We start from the raw sequence: 20242 nt of genomic DNA, 5'->3' as shown, positions 1-20242 counted from the left end.
CCTCCGAGGATAGGTAGATCGCTTTTCTCTCAATTTGCGTAGTGCTACTTTTTAAGTTTTCCGGGACATGAACCCAGACCTTCGGTGTGTGCAAAATTGGAGGAAAAATTAAATTGTTCCAGAAAGGCTAAATATTGGCAAAGACTTAGGAAATATGATAGAAACAAAGAATTTCATGGTCGGACTGTTGAGTAGCGGGACATTCGCCACCAGCACCTTTTTATAGGTCAAAAGGCCCTGTGAAAAATGTGAAATAGTTTGCCTAAAAGCTCATTCTTTCACATTAGGTTGCATTTTTGTAATAGAAAGTGTATTCAGAAATTCTAGGTACCACTATACATAGGTCGCATTGTGATGATCTCGAGGTTGCCAAATTTAACTGCTTCGTGACAATTTTTTCATAAAGCTAATAATGGGCACAGTCGTAGGAAATATAGTATTAAGCGTGAATTCAATGATCACAGTGAAAATGCATAAATTTCGCGGTCATCACCTCATAATAGTCCAGGAGTCGCACAAATATTGTGAAATACTTTTTTAAATGTCTTTCATCCAAGATCCAAGTAAAGTTGCATTTTAGTAATAGAAGTTTGGTTTGACGCCCCTAGGGTTTGCAGCTTGGAGAGAGCTTTCATACATTTTTTATGCGATCTCTTGCATTTTAAAGAATAAATGTTCGAATATTCAGGGTGTGCTCAATTCTCAATAGTTACTTAATGTGTATCTGTAAAGCGGCAAAAAATCGGTTTTTAACTCAATTAAAAATTTAATTTTTGAACTAAGAAAATAAAGTGCTATATGCCTCTTTGAAAGCCATTTTAGAGGCCAAGCTAATTATTGTATTAAACGGAAGTATAAATCAGATTTTGGTGCCATTTATTAACAACCAATTTCTAGTTTAGGAGCACTGTGTACTTATTTCTACACAATTATCTGCCCATAGCATTGAAGTTAAAAAACGGAGCGCTAGCGACGACAATGCCGACAACACTGAACAAGAAAAGAAAAAACGTGATTTGAGTCCAGAGAAAATAGACAATATGGATAGGAAATTACAATCCATTGAAGATTTTATCATCGATGAGACCATCAAATATACAGGAGCGCATGAAGGTAAATAAACTTAACAATAGCTTATATCATAAATTAAATTGAAACAAATTTAGGTATGGCTAATCCCGATGAAATACGGCGCTTGAAGGATCATGTGCTCTCACGCTTGGCTACGGCCTATAGCTTAGAAAAAATGCGTCGCGCCTTGGATAAATTGCGACAGTCCGTAGAAACTGAGAATCATTTATTGCGCAATGTTATTGAACCTGAAGACCACAGTGAAAATGAGCTGGAAAAACGTTTGTCTGTAAAGAAGGAGCAAGCAACGGATGAATTGGAAAATATTGTGTAAGTTGAATTTGATACATTTAAAACAATTAAAAGCAATTAGGGCAATACCCGCTTAATTCATTCAAGAAGACACCATTAATTCTTTGTAGTTCTATAAATAGAACAAAATCAAAAATACCAGTTTCTTTGAAACCTGCCAGCATATCTTTAACACATGATAACATACGAAGTATGTACTGTGTTAAGAATAAAATATGCAAAGAAGGCAATTGGGATAAGTTTATAACAACTAAGGCATGACGTGGCTGAATGCGTTTGTAATACTTCAACCATCTTAGGACTGCGGGTTCAAATACCACTCACGGGAGAGGAGGCTTTGAAGAGATTTACAAGGTATAATCAAAAAAGCTGTCGCCTTGTCCGTCCCAATGTCACGTTGTTTAAATTTTTCCCAAATTATTAAATGAATTTGATAACATTTCAACTGAAAAGCTTAATAAAAATCAATTGCAGCTTGCAAACAGACCGTGATAAAACAAAGGAAATTCACTCAAACTCCATGATGAGCACCAGCACAACTGATACGTCCAATAAAAGCGATGATTCCATGGGAGATGGTAATGAGGATTCGGATGCAATGAAAAAACATAAAAAGAAGCGTAATGGCTATTTACGTTATCCTGATTTGCCAAACGAGTTCACCGATACAGATGAAGATATCGGACCCGGCCATTATGAATCTCTGAACGATGCTTATCTGGGTAATAAGAACTACATAATTGGCTCAAATCAATGTCCATTAATTGAATCGATGGCTGAGCGTTGTCGTGGCGTTGATCTTTTGAGTGGTGATATTAATCAAGAACTCCTCCCAATTTGTGGTATACATCAGATTTGTTATTTATGTGTAAGTATTTGGGGAATGCCTGAATGATCAGAGAGGTGATAATAACAAGAGAAGTCAACATCGCCTACCATCGTGCTATCAGTTTACATGTAGGGAATTCCCCACGTGGATTAATTTGTCTCACATAGAGGGGTGACCATAAATATTAATCGAAAACAAACAGGGAAATTTTGAAATTATATTCATTTGTGCGTTTCAAAACTTATTTTTCTTGGTTTCTTTGGAACCACGCTCAACAACCCAAAAGCTCTCAAAATATTAGCCCATAATATCAATATTTATAGTTTGATTAAGTATCTTACGTGTTACTTTAGACCGATTAGTCATTCGTCTCTTCTTCTAGGAGCAAATAATTGTTCTATCCTCCTTATTTCGGGTTTTACGAGCTTCTGTTCTGGCAAGCGGCACTGGTTCTTTAACGTGGAGGATAGGCCTACGAAAGCCTCCATACACTTATACTACTACAGTGAGACATCGGTAGGAACTGGGGACTATCGCCAAGGGTATGGAAGTCAAGCTGATTGCGCTCTACAGGGTGCTGGTCTATTGGAGCGCACTGAACATGGTCGATGGATGGTGCCAAACCTTGCCTGTGATTACATAGAACTAGTTTGAGACTTGGATCGTCTGGTTTCCGAGCCATAGCAGTATCATGGGCAACTGCCAGGCGATCTCTTAATCCGCATAGATACAAATGAACTGGATGTACGTGGCTGCATGGAACTTGAATTCCGCTGTTCACCTGTGGTCTGCTCCTGCAAATGCTTGGCGAATACTACCACCTGTTGCAGGACAGCAACATCCTCATGGCCAGAAGTGGATAGCAGGTGGTCTGACGAAATTATTTCACTAGGGTTCATCTACCAATGGTGATTAGGGTTTTGCCAGGACGCTGTCTCGTGGGAGTCCTTGCGGGATTGAGGAGAAACACTAGGAAAAAAATAGGATATTTTCTCTTTTTCAGTGAAAATATTCGAGGGCCAGACTTTTGAACATCAGAATGGCCTCTCAAAAAACAAAACGGTATGTTTAATTTTCTACGCTTGGACAAATGGCATGGTCGATTAGATGACAGCTTCTTGAATCTTCTCGTTAATTTACGTTCTTTGGAACAAATTTGTGTTTGTAAGTTTTTAAAATTCAATCATTCTAGGGTACATCACAAGTGGCCTGCGATTATCAATATTTGGCTGAAGCCGACTCTATTTGTGGCAACAACAATGATTGTCAAGCTGCAGCGCGTTCCATATTAATGGTATTACGTGGCACACCCGCACCCCAGCTGGGACCAAGAGAATGTTTAAAGAATTCTTGTTTACATGGTGCTATGCGCGAAATTGGTCTATAGACGCCACTACAACAAAAACTTCATTATTATAAATAAAACTAAAAAATTAAAAAAAAAACCAAGGAGGATAATTAATTATATTTACATTGGAAATATGAGGCTGGTGTCAAAATTTTAAAGAAGGGCTAAGAAGAAAGAGTAAGTAATAAGAACACTTCTTCCATTGTTAAAGAATGAAGAGAATTAATATAAAATCACGAAGTCGGTCTGCTAGTATAAGTAAATTTTTTTTTTTAAGAATATTATGGTTTATACACAAATTTTAAAATATTGTTTTCCGATTTAATTGTACATGCATAGGTTAATGTAAAACTATAAAAGTGTAACAAATTATTTGTAAAAGTGTGCACACATCAATAAAAAAAATAAGAACAATAAACATTGCTAAGATTTACGAAATTTTCATATACAAAAAAAGCTTAATGTGAGAATAAATATAAACATATGTTTGTGTATGTAAAATGTGGAAAGAGAAAATTTAAAAATTTGAATTCATGCAAGCATACATACATACATATTTACGTGTGTATGTTTATGTATTTGTATTTATTATTAACAACAAAAACTTCGAAAAAATGAGGATTGTGAATTATTAAAATGCTTGTTATTTAAAAAGAAAAACCAATATACCATACACAAAATAAAAAATTTCATTAATTATTATATTAAATGTGTAACTTGAATTTATTAAAAAAAATACTCTTCAATAATAAATATTTATCGTCTATCTTTATATGTATGTATGTATCTATACAAGCAAAGTCAAACTATTCAAGTATTTGGAAAAAAAGGAAATCCAGATTTGGAGAAATGGTTCATTTAACCAACGAATTGATTACTCTTTACTTATAAGTTCAGAATTCACACAAAAAGTAAAGTCGTGCAAATGAAATTTAAAGTCAGAAAATTAAAACGATTTTTGAACAAATACAATAAATCAATACAATAACTTTATACGTACATATATGTATGTACTATATATTCTGAAATTTCCTGGCAGCTAGTGTAAATTATAATATTATTTATTTTCATTTTAATAATTACTAAACAAATTTAAATTGTTACCTAAAAATATTTAGACACAATAAAAATACTAAACTATATCTGAAGACAAGAAGCATCTCTAAAAAATGAATACAGATGCCATGGACATACGATTTCTTTTGAGGTGTTGACATTATTAATCAGTTCTGTAATCAACTTCCGTTTTCACTCAATAAACTGATTTTAAAAAGTTTATACATCCGTTTACATTGATCTTTTTTTTTTAATTACTGAAAAAGTGAAATGTAACTGTAATGTAAGGTAACTAAATGTAACAATTCATCAACATAATTGTTTTATTGGCAGTAAATTAATCATTAGGGCAACCAAAACTTGTTTTTTGGTAGAAAACAAATATTATAGCAACTAACTAAAAGTGATTTTCAGCAGTAGAAATAAGCTTTTTGACCATTATTTGCTTAGTGCAAAGTTAAATAAAACTCCACTATTTCGGCTCGACGTTTCGCTAAGCACCTTATCTTCTTCAGGAGCGAAGCTGAATTTATTTAGTAATATTTATTACAAACAACAACAAGGATTATTTTAGTAAAATACTTACATATACATATAAATATATGTATCCTGGATTACATCGAAGGCGTGATTTTGTTTTGTTGCCAATAACCTAAAAGGAAAAATATAACTTTAGTTGCTTTCAGCAAACACCATTTTTATACTCAGCTGAGCAGAGCTCACAGAGTATATTAATTTTGTTCGCATAACGGTAATCCGTAACGGCATAAACTAATCGAGATAGATATAGACTTCTATATATCAAAATGATATGGGCGAAGAAAGAAATTCATTTAGCCATGTCCGTCCGTCCGTAAACACGATAACTTGAGTAAATTTTGAGGTATCTTAATGAAATGTGGTATGTAGGTTTCTGGGCGCTCATCTTAGATCGCCATTTAAAATGAACGAAATCGGACCATAACCACGCCCACTTTTTCGATATCGAAAATTTCGAAAAACCGAAAAAGTGCGATAATTCATTACCAAAGACGGCTAAAGCGACGAACTTGGTAGGTGGGTTGACCTTATGGTGCAAAATAGAAAATTAGTAAAATTTTGAACAATGGGCGTGGCACCGCCCACTTTTAAAAGAAGGTAATTTCAAAGTTTTGCAAGCTGTAATTTGGCAGTCGTTGAAGATATCATGATGAAATTTGGCAGGAGCGTTACTCCTATTACTATATGTGTGCTAAATAAAAATTAAAAACTCGGATTACTCGGATTATCCTCTTTGATACGGTTACGACCTTAGCGGCACCAATAATCGATTGCATTGATTCTCATAAGGTTGGTCGAATCAGCTGTTATAATTTTAATTTAATTTATTTATTATTACAGCTGTTTAGGCCTAAAACATAAACTACTAAGTACAATTCATTATTATATCATTTATTTCTATTGAATATGCTGTTGGAATGCCATGTGATTCCGATCAGCATATTTACTGGCGTAACAAACGGACGAGTCTGGGAGCCAGTCATTTAAGGAAGGTTGGAAAGGACGCGTTTCCAATCCTCCAGGGCTCCCAGCTTAAGGCAACAAAATTTGGAACTTATATATTTCAATTATATTTGTATTTTAAGCTGTCGGAATGTATTGGTCTCCGATCAACACAGCTAAACATGTCTTTGGATGTTTGAAATTGAAGTGTACCCAATCACCCCTCAACTTTGTTTAGTAAAGACGCTGTCGGAACGCATGAAGATTGCGATCAGCACATCTCAAAATATATTGGGAGGTTGAAAAGGACGTGTTTCCAATCCCCCTGCTCCAACTTTTGTTTGACCTTATTTTGGTTACACATCATATAATTTTATTGTTATATTAATGCTGTCGGAATGCGAGTGATCCCGATCAGCAACAGTAAATATAGGCTGAAAATACCGAATTCCAGCGACATTTGTTGTTGGAACTGTCTGGAGTTACAGGTGGCGACTGATTTTCTTTTCCTTAGGGCCGGGTGCATTGTATTTTGCTGCTACCAGTATTACCATTCCCTGTATCATTCCCTATGTCATGTAAAAAATAAAAGAAAAAAAAAAACTTTATCTTATAAGGTTACCGATACGGTTACCGATAAAGCACCAATGTCTGCAGCTTTAGGGATACGACTACAACGATTTGACATACGGCACCAATGACTCCCGCTTTATCTGTCAACAGCCTGACAGGATGTTTAATATGGCTATTTTTTAGCGTTTTGACAGGGTGTTCAATATGGCGGCGCCTATCTTTTGCGTGTTAAACTCCTATCGGCATCTGGATCACTGCCCATTGAAACATGGGGATAGTTGTGTTAACATCATGTTTCAATTATGTACAGGTTGGCTCATCTCATCAGCTGATTGGCTCATATCATCAGCTGATTTTATTTATGTCATTGCATGGTCGAAGGGATTGTCAAAAGGAGATGGCAAACTCAAAATGAAAGCAACACATTGGCAATATTTTACTTACACATACAAAAACTGCTAAGTTTTATGCAGGCATGCTTAACCAACGAAACGATATCATTTCGTTACGATAATTAACGTTAATAAACGAAACAAGGTCATTTCGTTTCGTTTATTAACGTTTATAACGTCAAATTAACGAAATGATTTTGTTTCGTTTTCTGCCATATCAAAACGAAATCAAATCGTTTATGTTGATTATTACTTTCAAACTATGCTGGCAAAGCTGATTGATGGCGGAGTCATTAAAGGTGAAAGCATTAGCCAAGCTGATTGCAACTTTTCTCATGAATTTTGACAGTACGAACATTTCTCAGAGTATTTTTGACATTACCACCAACGAATTACACAAACAAATTACATGGAGTTTGTGTGTGTATGTCCGCTCGCTGTTACCACCTTACGGCTTCACCATGGCTATAGCATTGCCAGCACAATTCAAACATAAAGTATCACGTTTTTGTTAACGTTTTTAACGTTAACGAAAGCTTTTCGTTTCGGTTAAAAACGAGATACAATTTATCTTGATAATTTCTTTATCGATAATATTTCGAAGTGTTTCAACAGATACGGTGGAAATTTTTTGATAAACGATTAGCTTAACGTTAAGGTGCATCCCTGGTTTTATGTTTCCCATTGTTTACTATATAGTTTGGCAGCTTAAGTAGAGGTTATGTTGCGAATAGAGTGGAAGGCAGTGGACTAGGCAGTCGAATGTCATATAATGAAGGAATGGTGTTCGGAGATTTTTCGAAGTTAAAAAAAAAAAATGATAAAAGCTTTAATATAAATAAAACTATTGTTTTAATAACAACAAAAACGCCATATATATTCTGTATACATAAATATGTAAGGATTATCTCACTTTAAAATTTGAATTAAATAATCTAAAGTTTTGTTTTGAAACTGAGTCGAGAACTGTGCGTGTGAATGTGCGAATTTTCACCGATCAGCTGTTAGTTGCGCTACTTGGTAAAATTTACAATGATGTTTCCATTCCATACCATTCGCACCAACCCCAATACACAGATTTTGACAATTTGAACAGACATATTTTGTTGCTTTACAAAGGTAAAAAAGTTGGCATATTTTCCAAAACTTTGCTAAATTCCGTAATGCATTATTAAATTTCAAACAAAAATAAATTTAATGTACTTTGCTATGAAAAAATAAAAGAACGCCAGTCAATTTTATTTTGTGTGGAAATATGTATGTTTAATTTGCCTATTTGAACCATCGCAGAATCCCGAAAAATTATTTGGGCAAACGAAGAGAACTAAAAGAAAAACAAATAAAGGAGAAACTTCAGCGTCAGCAAACTTGAATTAATTCCATATAAATTCTAGTAAGAACACTGAATAATAGTGAAGTAATGTCAACGATGGATGAAGTCAAAGTGGAGATCAGCGGCGACATGAATGTTCCCGATGACCAACAAAAGCCTTCATTTGATTTCAGCAGGTACGGGTTAAACGAATAATGTGTAAATATTAGACGTTCTAAATCTAATTTTTCTTCCTTAATTTTCAGTTTTACAAACTTTCAAAACATACCCAGTCCATTGGAGCTCTTACAGCTCATACGTAGATCCATACGTCCCTGGTCGGAGTTTGTAAACACAGCCAATTTCAAAACTGCAGCGAGTATGCCACGTTTGACGAACCGCTTTGTACGCAATATTAGCTACTTCCAAAGCAATTATATTTTTATATTTGTCATTTTGATGATATACTGTCTGTAAGTGGTAAAACTTTTTGATTTCAGTATATTTTGTAATATAATTTCATTATTTAATTTTAAGCATCACATCACCCTTAATCTTAGTGGTTTTAGTTGCTGTGGCCTTTGCAAGTCATAGAATCAAAAAAGCCCAAACACCTGTTAGTATTTTCGGACACCAAGTAACCACCAATCATCAAATAATGGCAGTAAACATTGCATCTGTGCCTATATTGTTCATAGCAGGCGCCGGTGCGGCATTATTCTGGACGCTAGGTACGCTTTTTAAATAGGTAAAAATGAAGATGTAACATTTGTTTTACATTATAGGTGCTTCATGTTTTGTAATCTCATTACACGCAATATTCTACAATATCGATGCAATTGTAACTGAGGAAAATGAAGGATTCTTAGCCGAAGTCGTGTAAACAATCTTGCAGATCTATGCCATAGACAAAATTCGCAATCAAACTATGGCGAATCCACCCATTGCATGATAATATAATTGACCCATATCGTTAATATATCAGAAATTAAATGGAGCTCATATTTTCAATATATTACAAAGTAGCTCGTCCAATTAAAAAATTGCAAAAACCCAGATTTCAAAGAACCGAGTTGCCTTTTTCCATATAGCGTCTCCAGGTCGAAACAATTTTTCGCAAGTGAAATGAAACATATTTCAAGTCAATGTAAACTTATTTCAAGTCATTACGAAAGCCAAGCTAGGCCTTAACTCTTGTATGATACTGTACTAAGATTTGTTTTTTTTTTTTTATACTACATATGTAAGTGCACATATCCTTTTTTTCGAACCATACAACTATACTCCGGCTACAAATTGCCGTTTTAATAAATTACATTACAGCCAAACTTAATACGTATGAAAAAATATAGACAATTCACAAGGTCTGGTTTTATCTTATGTAGTTGTTGTCGTTGTTCTGGCAGTGCTTCGCCGCATCAATAGGCGCGACCAATCACAAATTGTCATCAATATCCTCCAACAGGAATCCAAAGCTTCCCAAGGCAGCCGGTTCTGTGTACCGGAGCGACGCGGGCGACAAGGGCTGTCATTTCAGTGTAACCCTAATTTGTTGCGTCCATCCCACAAATTGTCATTCTCCCAGCAGATTCTTGCAGCGGGACTGCGCCAAATTCTCTTGCTTCGGGAAGGTATAGAACGGAATCCGGGACCTGTACCTGATCCCGGTCCAGAGAAATCGTTGTGCTGCGGTTGCCGGAAAAGAATATTTTTAGAACGGTCACACTCTTGTCAGTGTGTCACGGCTAAGGGATGGTTGCATCGGACGGGATGTTCTGGGCTAGACCCCAAAGCCCGACGAAACTCGTAACTTTTATTAATCTTTTGTGGCTCCTTGCTGTTCACGCTCAAGAGCGTCTAGTCTAGTCTGCGCTGTTCAGCAAGCCACAAGTACCCGCTGCTGCTCGCGCCACATGGCGCCAGAAGCTCATGCGGCCGCTTCTAGTCATAACTATAATGTGATGATTGTGGCAAGGCGCAAATTTGCATTGAAATAGGGAAGCAGAATGGCTTCAAATGTCTTGGCCACTGGCAATAGGAGAGATATCGGACGACAACAACAACATATCGGACGATGAGAATCTCCTGGTTTCCCATACTTTAATGCCGGATCCACTTTGGCCATTTTTCGGGGATGACGAGGGTGGACAGGGGCAGGTTGAAGACATGCGTTTATGGCGGTCACATCCTAAAAAGATTATTTTCCGGCAAACGCAGCAGAACCACTTCTCTGGACCAGGATCAGGCACAGGTCCCTTCTTGGGTACGATACCCTCCCGGATCTGCTGGGAGGATGACAATTTTTGGTGGGGGACGCAACAAATTAAATGGGGTTACACTGAAATGTCAGTCCTTGGTCGGGAAAAATCCAGAATCGCTGCGATACATAGAACCGGCTGCCTTTTTTATAATACGACAGTTGTTAACACTATTTTGAATAAAATAAATAAATGTAACGCGCGGTAACCTCCAAGGAGATTTTAGGCCGAGCTTCTCTTCCAATTTTGGTCGTGCTCCTTTTAATGTTTCCTACGAATTTGCGGGACTGGCCCTACACCGAACGGCATCTGCAATCCAGATGAGTTTTCACTGAGAAGCGTTTCGTGGCCAAATACACTCTGAGTGTTTACCAAATCACAGCCGAGTGGCGACCCCGCTTGAAAAAACAAGCTTGTAAATAAAAAAACGTGTTTCTTAAATTCTGATATTGCTTTGCCCGGGGTGTGAACCCAAGATCTTCGGCGTGGCAGGCGGAGCACTCTACCACCACACTACGGCGGCATCTAGAAATGTCATTTGTAACGCTTTCAAAAAAATCTAAATTTATGAAGTGGCTAATCTTTTATTTAAATCTAAGGGCATTTATTTTGTATTTTATTCGAAAACCCATTTGAATTTTTTTTTAATAATTTATTTGGCAATAACTTAAAACACCTGATACTTTTATTTATTACAGTTAGGCACAAAAGGTATCCTATTCGCCGTTTGTGCGATGCTTGAATCAAATTTTATATTGGAAACAATGGAAACAACAAAAATTTTACATGATTACGACACTCATATGTACATTGGCTGCCCAGTTGTATTTATTCACTCAAATTGTTTATGAGAAACAACAAAGCATATATTTGTATTTGTATTTATTAGGCAATTCATCCCAGCACAACAATTTGGCAAAAATTTGCGTAGGTATTAAGTACGCTTTTGCTATTAGTATACGAATATGTAACGGAGTAAAATATTGTGTAAGCCAGAGTGTACGAAGCATCCCATACACTTCCCACTGTGCGGAAGTTGTGATCTTTCCATGTCAAGGTTTTGTTAAAAACTACACCTAGATTTTTTGCCGTGTCAACGTATTCTATAATAGTGTTGTCTAAAATTAAATTTTCGATTCCACTTTTATCTAGTGACCTTCTATGAATGACTATACATTTCGACTTCTTAGGGTTAAGACATAAGCCGTTCATAGAAGCCCACGTACCAATTTGACACAAATCGTAATTTAAGTTATTAATACATGAACTGGTACGATCACTAGGACAGCACATATACAATTGTACGTCGTCAGCATAAATGTGAATATTACAATACTTGAGAACACCAGGCAAATCGTTTATATGCAAAACAAATAACAGGGGACCAAGGATTGAGCCTTTTGGGACTCCTCTTAAAACACTGACGAAGTCAGACTTTCTGCTACCAACACTTACTGCCTGAGTTCGGTCTGCCAAATACGATCTGATTAGGGCTGTTGCACAGTTGGAGAAATTAAATAAAAAAATAGGTTGTCCAGCTTCTTGCAGAGAACGGTGTGGTCGACCGAGTCAAACGCTTTTGAATGGTCGAGAAGAGTCAAGAAAGCAGTAAAATGTTTGTCAACTTGTTCTCGAGTATCCTCTATCACCGATAGGAGCGCCGTTTTACAGCTACGATTTGACCTGAATCCAGACTGGGAATCTGTGAGAAGGTTATTATCCTGCACATAAGTATTTATCTGGCAGTGCAAAATTCATTCGACGACCTAGGAAAGGAAAGGCGGAATAGCTATAGGTCTATACTCCTTGTTTTGCTTGGGGATTGGGTTACCTTAGCAACTTTCCAACATTTGGGAAATACACAGGACGTCAGCACAGAGTTAACCAAGTAGGTTAAGTGAGGAAGGATCTTAGGAAGAATTATTTTTAAAAATTTCGGACATGCTTATGTTGTTTATATCGTGTATTACATCTGAGATTTAAGTGTCGGTATATTTGGTCTGTATAATTGTTTAATTTGTAGACTGATAAATAAATAAATAAATAAATAAATAAATATACCATCGAACCCCATATCATTAGACTTTACTGAAAGAATGGCTTGAACGACATCACAATCATCGACACTAGCAAACTCAAGAGGACCAAAATCAACATTAGCGCGAATACAATAATTGTAAGCACATATATTGTCAGTTGAGATTGGCAGATTTACAAAATTTATATTTATCTCGTTAATGTCTACATCAGGGAGGACAGAAATATCGCATTTGGATTTTCCGATACCAATATGTTTAATCGACTTCCAGGTTTCCTTCGAACTCAAAGCAGCACTAAACTTGTTATTATAAAATGTCTGCTTAGCTTTGTATCTTTTCCGGCGTGAGTAAGCAAGGTGAATTACGCTGGTGAATTAAGTGTTTTAGATTGGCACTAAACCAACAGGTATTATTGTGTGTAGCAGCTTTGATTTTCACTGGCACATGGTTGTCGAAAAGCCTAATAATATGGTTCTGTAGGAATGATGCCTGATCATCGACCGATGTCAGCGTACGAATCAAGCTCCATTCGACCGACTCCACCGCTGCATTAAGGGAACTGTAATCTATGCTTCTAAAATCACGATACGTAAAGGAACATTGGATGTGTGACGTTTGAAAGTTGTAACTAAGAAATATCAGATCGTGTTTTGAAAAGCAAGATGCCGACAATTGATCGTAGTGGAGCAATTTCAGGGGATCATTCACAAAAATATATGACGGGTTTCAAATCATAGCACATACGACGAATAGACCTTGTGAGTTTCCTAGTTGAAAGTCGACGTCAGTTTTGTCTAAGAATATGTTATAAAAAAGGAAACAAGAGTTTGGATAATTTCATTCATATAACGAATGCTGAATCATCAACCCCTGTGTGCCAACCGTTTCCTCCCCTTTTATGCAATATCCCATATATTATATTCAAATACAAACACTATAGTAAGCAGAAAGAGGATAAATTCAAGCCATTGTTTTATTATAAATTATTCATTCACGAAAGCGCAATCAAACGACGTACTTGGTGAAACAACATTTTATGTCGGATTTTTTGTTTAATAATTAAAGAAAATAGTGAAGAACTGTGCTGGTATTTGTATTTTTTTCACTTCAAATGAAGCGAACTTATTTATTTCTTTATTAGTGTTGGTTTTGTTTATCCAAATAAAACCGACATTTACTATAATAAATCTTACACAACCGTCCCTTTCGAAGGGCATTTATGAGCTTACTGCGCTGGTGGACGATGATGATGGTGACTTTGCTATACGTTGCGCGTATATACGCCGTAAAAGCCGATTTCCACATAAAAATGTAAATACTGCAATAGGAATTAGTAATCGTAATGTTTGGAACATGTTTAGCTTTAACCAAAATATAGTAAAAAGCGCCAATATGCCACCAAATCCTGTATGAAAGCCAATTGTGCTCAGAACAAAGTTGAAGTTAGAAACGTTGATGCCCAATTTTCCCCAGAATATAAATAATAGAACAAGAGGTGTCAAACACAAACCAGTAAAAACATCAGACACCAAACGTGGTGGACGCTTTTCTGGTGGACGGAACATGTGCTCTATTTCTGGGAGTGGGCTTCTGATTACCAGCTTTTTAGGAGAAACTGCTAAAAAAAAAATTTTTGATTTTAGAAATTCAACAAGCAGTATGAGCAGTAAGTACCTGATTCGTGTGCAAATTTGAGTTGAATATTGGCTACGTGCCATTGGAATGAATTCGAAATCGATGCATCGCCGACAATTAAATAAAGCTCATATTTCCCAGATTTATAGCCAAATTCGGCACCATGTGCACCTACATCCATATCAAACTTGTAAGCTTTATTGCTATCTTGTTCAGCAACAAATATTATTTCTTCTTTTGTGTCAGCTTTTGATAGGCGTACGAATGCTTGATGGACTGTAATAACCTGAAATAATGGTTGAGAGAGTTTATGTCTTTGTTAAGAGTACTTCAAATCAAATTATATGTACCTTTGTTGTACTTTCGTCAATTAGTACTGATTTCAGTAATAATTTTTGTGTGGTGTCTGCCTTCAATGTTTCGGTAAGAGTTTGTGGATACAGAACACTCTGCTTTTTAACAGACGAACTTGCGTCCGAATCAGCTACACCAATTTCTAAGGAATGTACTTTTACTCTGCCAAGCACCTTGAACTGCATAGTCTGTGTATACGTGTTATCTGCATTGATTTCGGCCAGATATATACCGCGTGTTGGCTTGTAGTTTGAAAGCTGTGCTGCATAAATTGTTTTGTCTGATGACTTTGATATTAGCAGCACTTTTTCAGCAAGAACTGTCTTATCTTTTTTTAATACTATTTTTCCATGCACATTCTGTGGTGGATTTGTAAGAGCTTTTCCCAATAAATCAACTATCGCTACATTCAGCACAGGATCATCAGCCTGCAGTTGGCCATTTCCTATAAGTTGTATACAAATGGGCGCAATTTCTCCCGCGCCACTTAATGTTTTTAAAGCCTCAATTAGTACGTGTGCTCCTTTAGCAGTTTGTACGGAGCGTCGATTAAGAAAATATGTAGCAAACTTTACAGATTGATCTGCACTTAAAGGTGGGGCTTTATTGAAAGTTTTTGTGATACGAAATATTCCATTAATGACCAGTGCAGTTATGCTGAGACCGCCCTCGAATTGTAACATTCTGCCATCCACTTCATCAGCTTGTACGACAGCATCCTCAACACGATCTGCTACGAATGATGCGGAGCTGCCCAATTCACTTGCCACATTGAAAGCATAACCCAAACTAATTACTGAATCGTCCTTTTTTAACAACTCGTTCAGAGATTTTACGAGCTTCGTGATAGTTTGATCATCAATCTTTACCCCCAAAAGCTTATAGGAGGCAACACGGAAATAAATATCCTGAGAAGAGCCGACATCCATCTTAAATGCGTTGTAAACTTTAGCCAAAAATGCTTCAGTAAATTTTTCTCTGCATCGCAGATTTTTAATCGAGCCAATGAGGTAAAAATCTTTTTCAGATTCCTGAAGCAGTGCATACATTGGACATCAAAAGATTGTTGTATTGTCCGAGTGGGGAATAATTTTAAGTAAATTAGAATTAGAACATCTTTTTTTCGCGTAATGTGAAAAAAAAAAAAAAATTTATAAAAAATAATCAGAGGTTAGACGACGGACTTTTAAAAAATATGTCGTGGCAAGTAGACGACTTCCAGCCAACCTCTGATATTATGGCTCCATTCACGTATTTTGTACTTCAATCAACTCCGCAACCTATTCGAAATTTCCACATTCATGCTTTTAGCAAGAGGGGCGAAATACATAATTTAGTAACATAAGCGACCGAGAATGGATGTGAGGTCCTATGCAATGGTTGATCTGTGTAAAAGACAGGTTTCATCTCTCTTTTCCATCTTCATTTGGTGACCCCATCACACCAAAAACAAGGTTCGCAGTGTTTAAATCAAATAGTTCCGCCCGACAGGATTCTTATCTGGCTAACATAGTTGGGGATGGTGTATAAATTTGGAGTGCAATATATATTGGAAAAGTTTTACTATTTTTTTCAGCTAAGTGACAGTGCTGCCTTTCTCTGCTACGACTAAAAAAATGTATTGCAGCCAATTATTTTTTCAACTACCTAAGCTGAGTGGCAGTGAAGATTTCGGCACTACACTAAATGAAACAACTTCGCATAGCTGATATAAAAACATTTCAACTCTATTCTGAAGGAATGTACCCGTTAGGAAGGGAACGAAATTTAAAAATAATTTATTATATCGTCACTCTAATATGAAAAGGCGTTAACTCGTATTAAAAAAATAAAAAATCAAGTGTAGACTTAATTCATGTAAAGATGGCAGAGCATCAGATTATAATAATAATTAAAGTTTATACAGACCGTAAGGTGGCAAGCATCGCATACATCACCTTTCTATGACAGCGATTTAGAGAACTTCGTACACCTTTTCGTTCATAGGCTAGATGATCATACATGTATTACCAAGCATTACCTCATGAAGTTTGAAACTTCCTTATGGTTCATGACGCAATAAAACCAGACATGTAAAATCATTATTACAAAATGGAGTCGCATTTGACAATACTCGCCTAAGTGTTGCGTGCAGGAAAACAGGCGTTGTTGGTCTGTATTTCCTTTTGTGGGGGGTTAATTTCCTTTTCCTGAGTGGAAATGGAAAAGTTTTAGTCAAAGCAACTGAAAGCTGGATCTTCAGAGTATCCCGTTATCCATAACTAAGGTTAATGGAAACAGACTTTTGACGTAAATGAGATGAAGCAACGATGCTTCAAAAGTCAGAGCTTATAGAAATACAATGATGGAAAGGAAGAAATATGTGACTTAAAAAAACTTTATTTTAAACAGCTCTGGTTAACCCTGGAAACCAACCATGGTTCTGACTTTCTCTACCTATCCACCTCATGCATGATGTATTATTACAGGACATATGTACCCCAGCGGGTTGGGGGGGTCAGAATATTCCCGCGGTAGGTATGCCTGTCGTAAGAGGAGACTAAAATACCAGATTCAAGGGGCTATGTAGCGCAACCCTTCTGGTTGCCAGCGCAATATATAGCTTTTCCAAACCCAATTGTCAACCTCACATATCCGCGGCGAATCCTGTTTCACTAACAGACGAGGCTCTGGCGACCCCAAGCTCCTCATGGAACTTGTGGGTGGGGAGGGAGGCGATGGCCTGAAGGTTTAATGTGGCCACATAAATCGTTCCCGAGATGGTCGGCTAGCACCTTAATGGTGCTGTGGTACCGGAGCGTACCGGATCTGTATCCGGGAAAGGACCATTACATCGATAACAATCCCCAAAGCCTTCGGGGAGCAACATTATCGCTACAACAACAACAACAACAACAGGACATATGTAATGACAACATTTTTGCCATGGGGAAACTAGTTTTCTTTGCAATATGAAATAGAAAAAATTTCATTGGACTTTTTGTTCTTCGCTCAAATGAGGAAAATCAGTATAATTTTTCATTCGTGCATCACGCTTTGACAATAAATAAAATAACTAATTTTTTCTCTTCCAAAGGCTTCTGGTTTTTGCAGAAAAAAAATTATTTTTTCTTAGCGGTGTTGCGCCTCTCACCTCCCCGGGCCGACCACTTTACTACTTTAAATCCCAGAACGAGACCAAGGTGGACCTGATCCAATTCTATGAAAAAATTGAAAGTTTTGTAACATTTATTTCCCATCGAGTGATGAAAATGCCAAATTTTTAACAATTTACTTGAATACTAGTTAATAATTTTACGGAAGTGATAATTTACATAAAAGAAACCGTACACAAATTTCTCTATCAAATTTCATTTTTTACTCGGAATCGTTAATGGTGCACTAATGGAACACACGGCCAGAAACATATTTGTGCACTAAGCTGAAGCTGAAAATATTTTCACTACCAGCTTCTAAATCTTAGAGAACAAAATTTCAGGTTCACTACCACTATGGCTGAGTGAGGGTGCTAGTTTTGCACTAACAGATGAAGTGTGAGTGAAGGCGGGTGCACGAATGCAATAGCTCCATATCTGTTAGCCAAGCATTGCCATACCACCGAACCTCTCCAAAACTTATCGTCTTTACAACCACATTACTAACAAAACAAACTTACGCTTAATTTAGATTCTCCATGTATTTTTTGTATTTTAGAGCACAGTTCAGCCGATTCCGTTGCATCAGTGACCTGTATATTTAAAGTGGAATAGTATATTGATTGAAGGTCATTCGATGTGATACCATCGGCAAAAACACGCTGCATCCGGTTGAGGTCACTTTGTTCCAAATGCCCTGGTACGGTACGCGCTCCCAAAATTGGTGTCCAAGCAAACGCTAGTGTAGTGTATATCAGTACTAAATTAAAAAAAAAAAAAGATATATTTAACGCCCATTTGACGCTAAGAACAAACAAATGTTTTTCTGTCATCAATGCAGCCGGCGTAGGCACGACTGCTTATTTGACCGAACCGGCTTTTTGCATGCAAACGTGGATATAGCAAACAAGTCTCTTCGTTTGAATATTTGTAGAATTTAAATTATTTACCTATTTTGAACATTTTAATACACCGATTTAACCAGTTTTTACTAAACTTTACAGAAAATTCCACACCGACTGACGGCCGAAAACACGGATATAAGACAGACACGTCAACGAGGTATTTGATCTTTGAAATGAACAAGTGCGAAAGAACAGCTAGATATATACTGCAGTGCCTCTACTCACTCACGTTGATGACCATCTGCAAGGTTGCTTTGGCGTACAATTCTAAAATTTAGGCGCATACCGCATGCACAGTGACATCTGTGTGAAAAGCGTTTAACGCAATCTTGAGTGTGATGAGTAGATTGCACGTATTTTAAGGGAGAACGGCAAAACGAGCAACATGGGCGCCATCTAACATGAAAAAGTAGCAAACTTTTTGTTTTTAATGCACAAGAAGGTGAACTCGACATTTGCTTTGGATGCTTTCACATTTTTCTAGGGAAATATTTTTCCCACTCGTTGGCATTTTTCTAACATTTTTCACAGTAGAAAATGCTATTTAACAAATAAATAGGACAAAAGACATGTTAGCAAGTATTTTTCTTGTATTGTGTGAGAATGTTTAACAGTGCTTCGAGAAATTGTTAAGTCTCAAGTTCTTTTTCTTGCCCAGTCCCGACAAACGAAAACGGAAGTTAAATATTTTGATTCTGTTAAAACGAATTTGCCAAAGAAATTGAAAATTGCATGTGGTTGTGTAATTTTGATGAACTTGTTGCACCCACAAAAACAAAATGTTGATCTCCAAACCAGTATTGGACCCACCCAGGGGAATTTTTTTAAGCGCGACCGAATGCTGCTTATGCAGGTATGTGCTTTGCGTAAAAATACTACTGACCAACCCGGTTTGGGAGTGCTCCGGCGTTATTTTTTCGCTTTTGACTTCCGTTTTCGGTTTAACGAACCGAAATAAGAAATGGGTGTTTTGATATCCCAATAGATATTTGTTGACGTGTATTAAGAGTGTTATGCTTTCGTTTAGAATAACCAAGAAAAGTTCAAATTTGTAGCGCGATTTGAGAAAGTTGGCCTTCCACATCATTTTGAGAAATATCTTTGTGTCGGGAAGCGCCTCGGGGGACTGTTCACTACAACGAACCTAATAAATTAAAGGGTAGAGAGAACCTACCTATCTTATGAAAGGACAATCTCTGTTATATACAGCCATTTATCCTCTTCGATAGGATGCTATAGGATTCCTCCATTTCCTCTTTGTTTGTTCAGCACTCAATGTGATATCAAGCACATGACGTTGGCCCAAAATTTATAGTATCGCTATCCTTGTCAGGAGAAATTTATATAATACTCTGGAGTATATGGCACTCCGTTCTGTAATTTATGTCGGATAATGGATATTTTTTAGAAGCTCGGTCAAAGGGAATTTGAATAAGGGAGCTTTGTTGTAAGAATTTTTTTTATGGGGATTTGGATGAATATAAATGTTTTCTGATCATGACTGCAGCTCTCACACTGCCTTCCGTCCTGGCGGCTTCTGTA

General features: G+C 36.8%; 3 protein-coding genes across 6 annotated transcripts in view; 2 read left to right on the top strand and 1 right to left on the bottom strand.

Annotated features, from left to right (window-relative positions):
• Positions 1-4838, top strand: part of LOC137245762 (neurofilament medium polypeptide) — a 47746-nt gene extending 42908 nt beyond the window's left edge. For all 3 annotated transcript variants that reach the window (XM_067776926.1, XM_067776924.1, XM_067776925.1), the window contains exons 6-9: positions 944-1113; positions 1167-1401; positions 1858-2251; positions 3405-4838. In XM_067776926.1, the coding sequence (XP_067633027.1) occupies positions 944-1113; positions 1167-1401; positions 1858-2251; positions 3405-3599 (994 nt within the window). In that variant the 3' untranslated portion in view covers positions 3600-4838. The remainder of the gene's footprint in view (positions 1-943; positions 1114-1166; positions 1402-1857; positions 2252-3404) is intronic.
• A 3282-nt stretch (positions 4839-8120) lies between these two features.
• Positions 8121-12708, top strand: LOC137245767 (prenylated Rab acceptor protein 1). Its single transcript, XM_067776934.1, has 4 exons — positions 8121-8572; positions 8642-8848; positions 8913-9106; positions 9161-12708. Exons 1-4 carry the CDS (start codon positions 8484-8486, stop codon positions 9256-9258), a joined length of 588 nt encoding a protein of 195 aa, XP_067633035.1. The 5' UTR covers positions 8121-8483; the 3' UTR covers positions 9259-12708.
• Positions 12709-13762: 1054 nt separating this feature from the next.
• On the bottom strand, positions 13763-18897 carry OstDelta (oligosaccharide transferase delta subunit). 2 transcript variants are annotated; one of them, XM_067776927.1, is made up of 5 exons: positions 18746-18897; positions 18317-18555; positions 14658-15692; positions 14347-14593; positions 13763-14290 (listed from the first exon to the last, which is right to left on the bottom strand). In XM_067776927.1, the coding sequence occupies exons 1-5, from the start codon at positions 18756-18758 to the stop codon at positions 13890-13892; spliced, it is 1935 nt and encodes a 644-aa protein (XP_067633028.1). In that variant the 5' UTR covers positions 18759-18897; the 3' UTR covers positions 13763-13889. The 2 variants fall into 2 exon arrangements, with proteins under 2 accessions (XP_067633028.1, XP_067633029.1); XM_067776928.1 differs by having other exon boundaries at positions 13763-14287.
• Between the last annotated feature and the right edge of the window lie 1345 nt (positions 18898-20242).

This window comes from Eurosta solidaginis, chromosome 3, assembly GCF_040869045.1.
Source record: "Eurosta solidaginis isolate ZX-2024a chromosome 3, ASM4086904v1, whole genome shotgun sequence".
In the NCBI taxonomy this organism is placed as follows: domain Eukaryota; kingdom Metazoa; phylum Arthropoda; class Insecta; order Diptera; family Tephritidae; genus Eurosta; species Eurosta solidaginis.
Note: the sequence above shows the minus strand (reverse complement) of the source record. Positions and strands in the feature narration are given on the sequence as shown.

Excerpts from the sequence above, each read along its gene's own strand:
- LOC137245767 (XM_067776934.1), top strand. The coding sequence starts at position 8,484 with ATGTCAACGATGGATGAAGTCAAAGTGGAGATCAGCGGCGACATGAAT. Across the intron at positions 8,573-8,641 it reads CCTTCATTTGATTTCAGCAG|TTTTACAAACTTTCAAAACA; the intron begins GTACGGGTTAAA and ends CTTAATTTTCAG. Across the intron at positions 9,107-9,160 it reads GGCATTATTCTGGACGCTAG|GTGCTTCATGTTTTGTAATC; the intron begins GTACGCTTTTTA and ends TTTACATTATAG.
- OstDelta (XM_067776927.1), bottom strand. Across the intron at positions 15,693-18,316 it reads ATGGAGAATCTAAATTAAGC|GAATCTGAAAAAGATTTTTA; the intron begins GTAAGTTTGTTT and ends GCACTGCTTCAG. Across the intron at positions 14,594-14,657 it reads TTGACGAAAGTACAACAAAG|GTTATTACAGTCCATCAAGC; the intron begins GTACATATAATT and ends CCATTATTTCAG.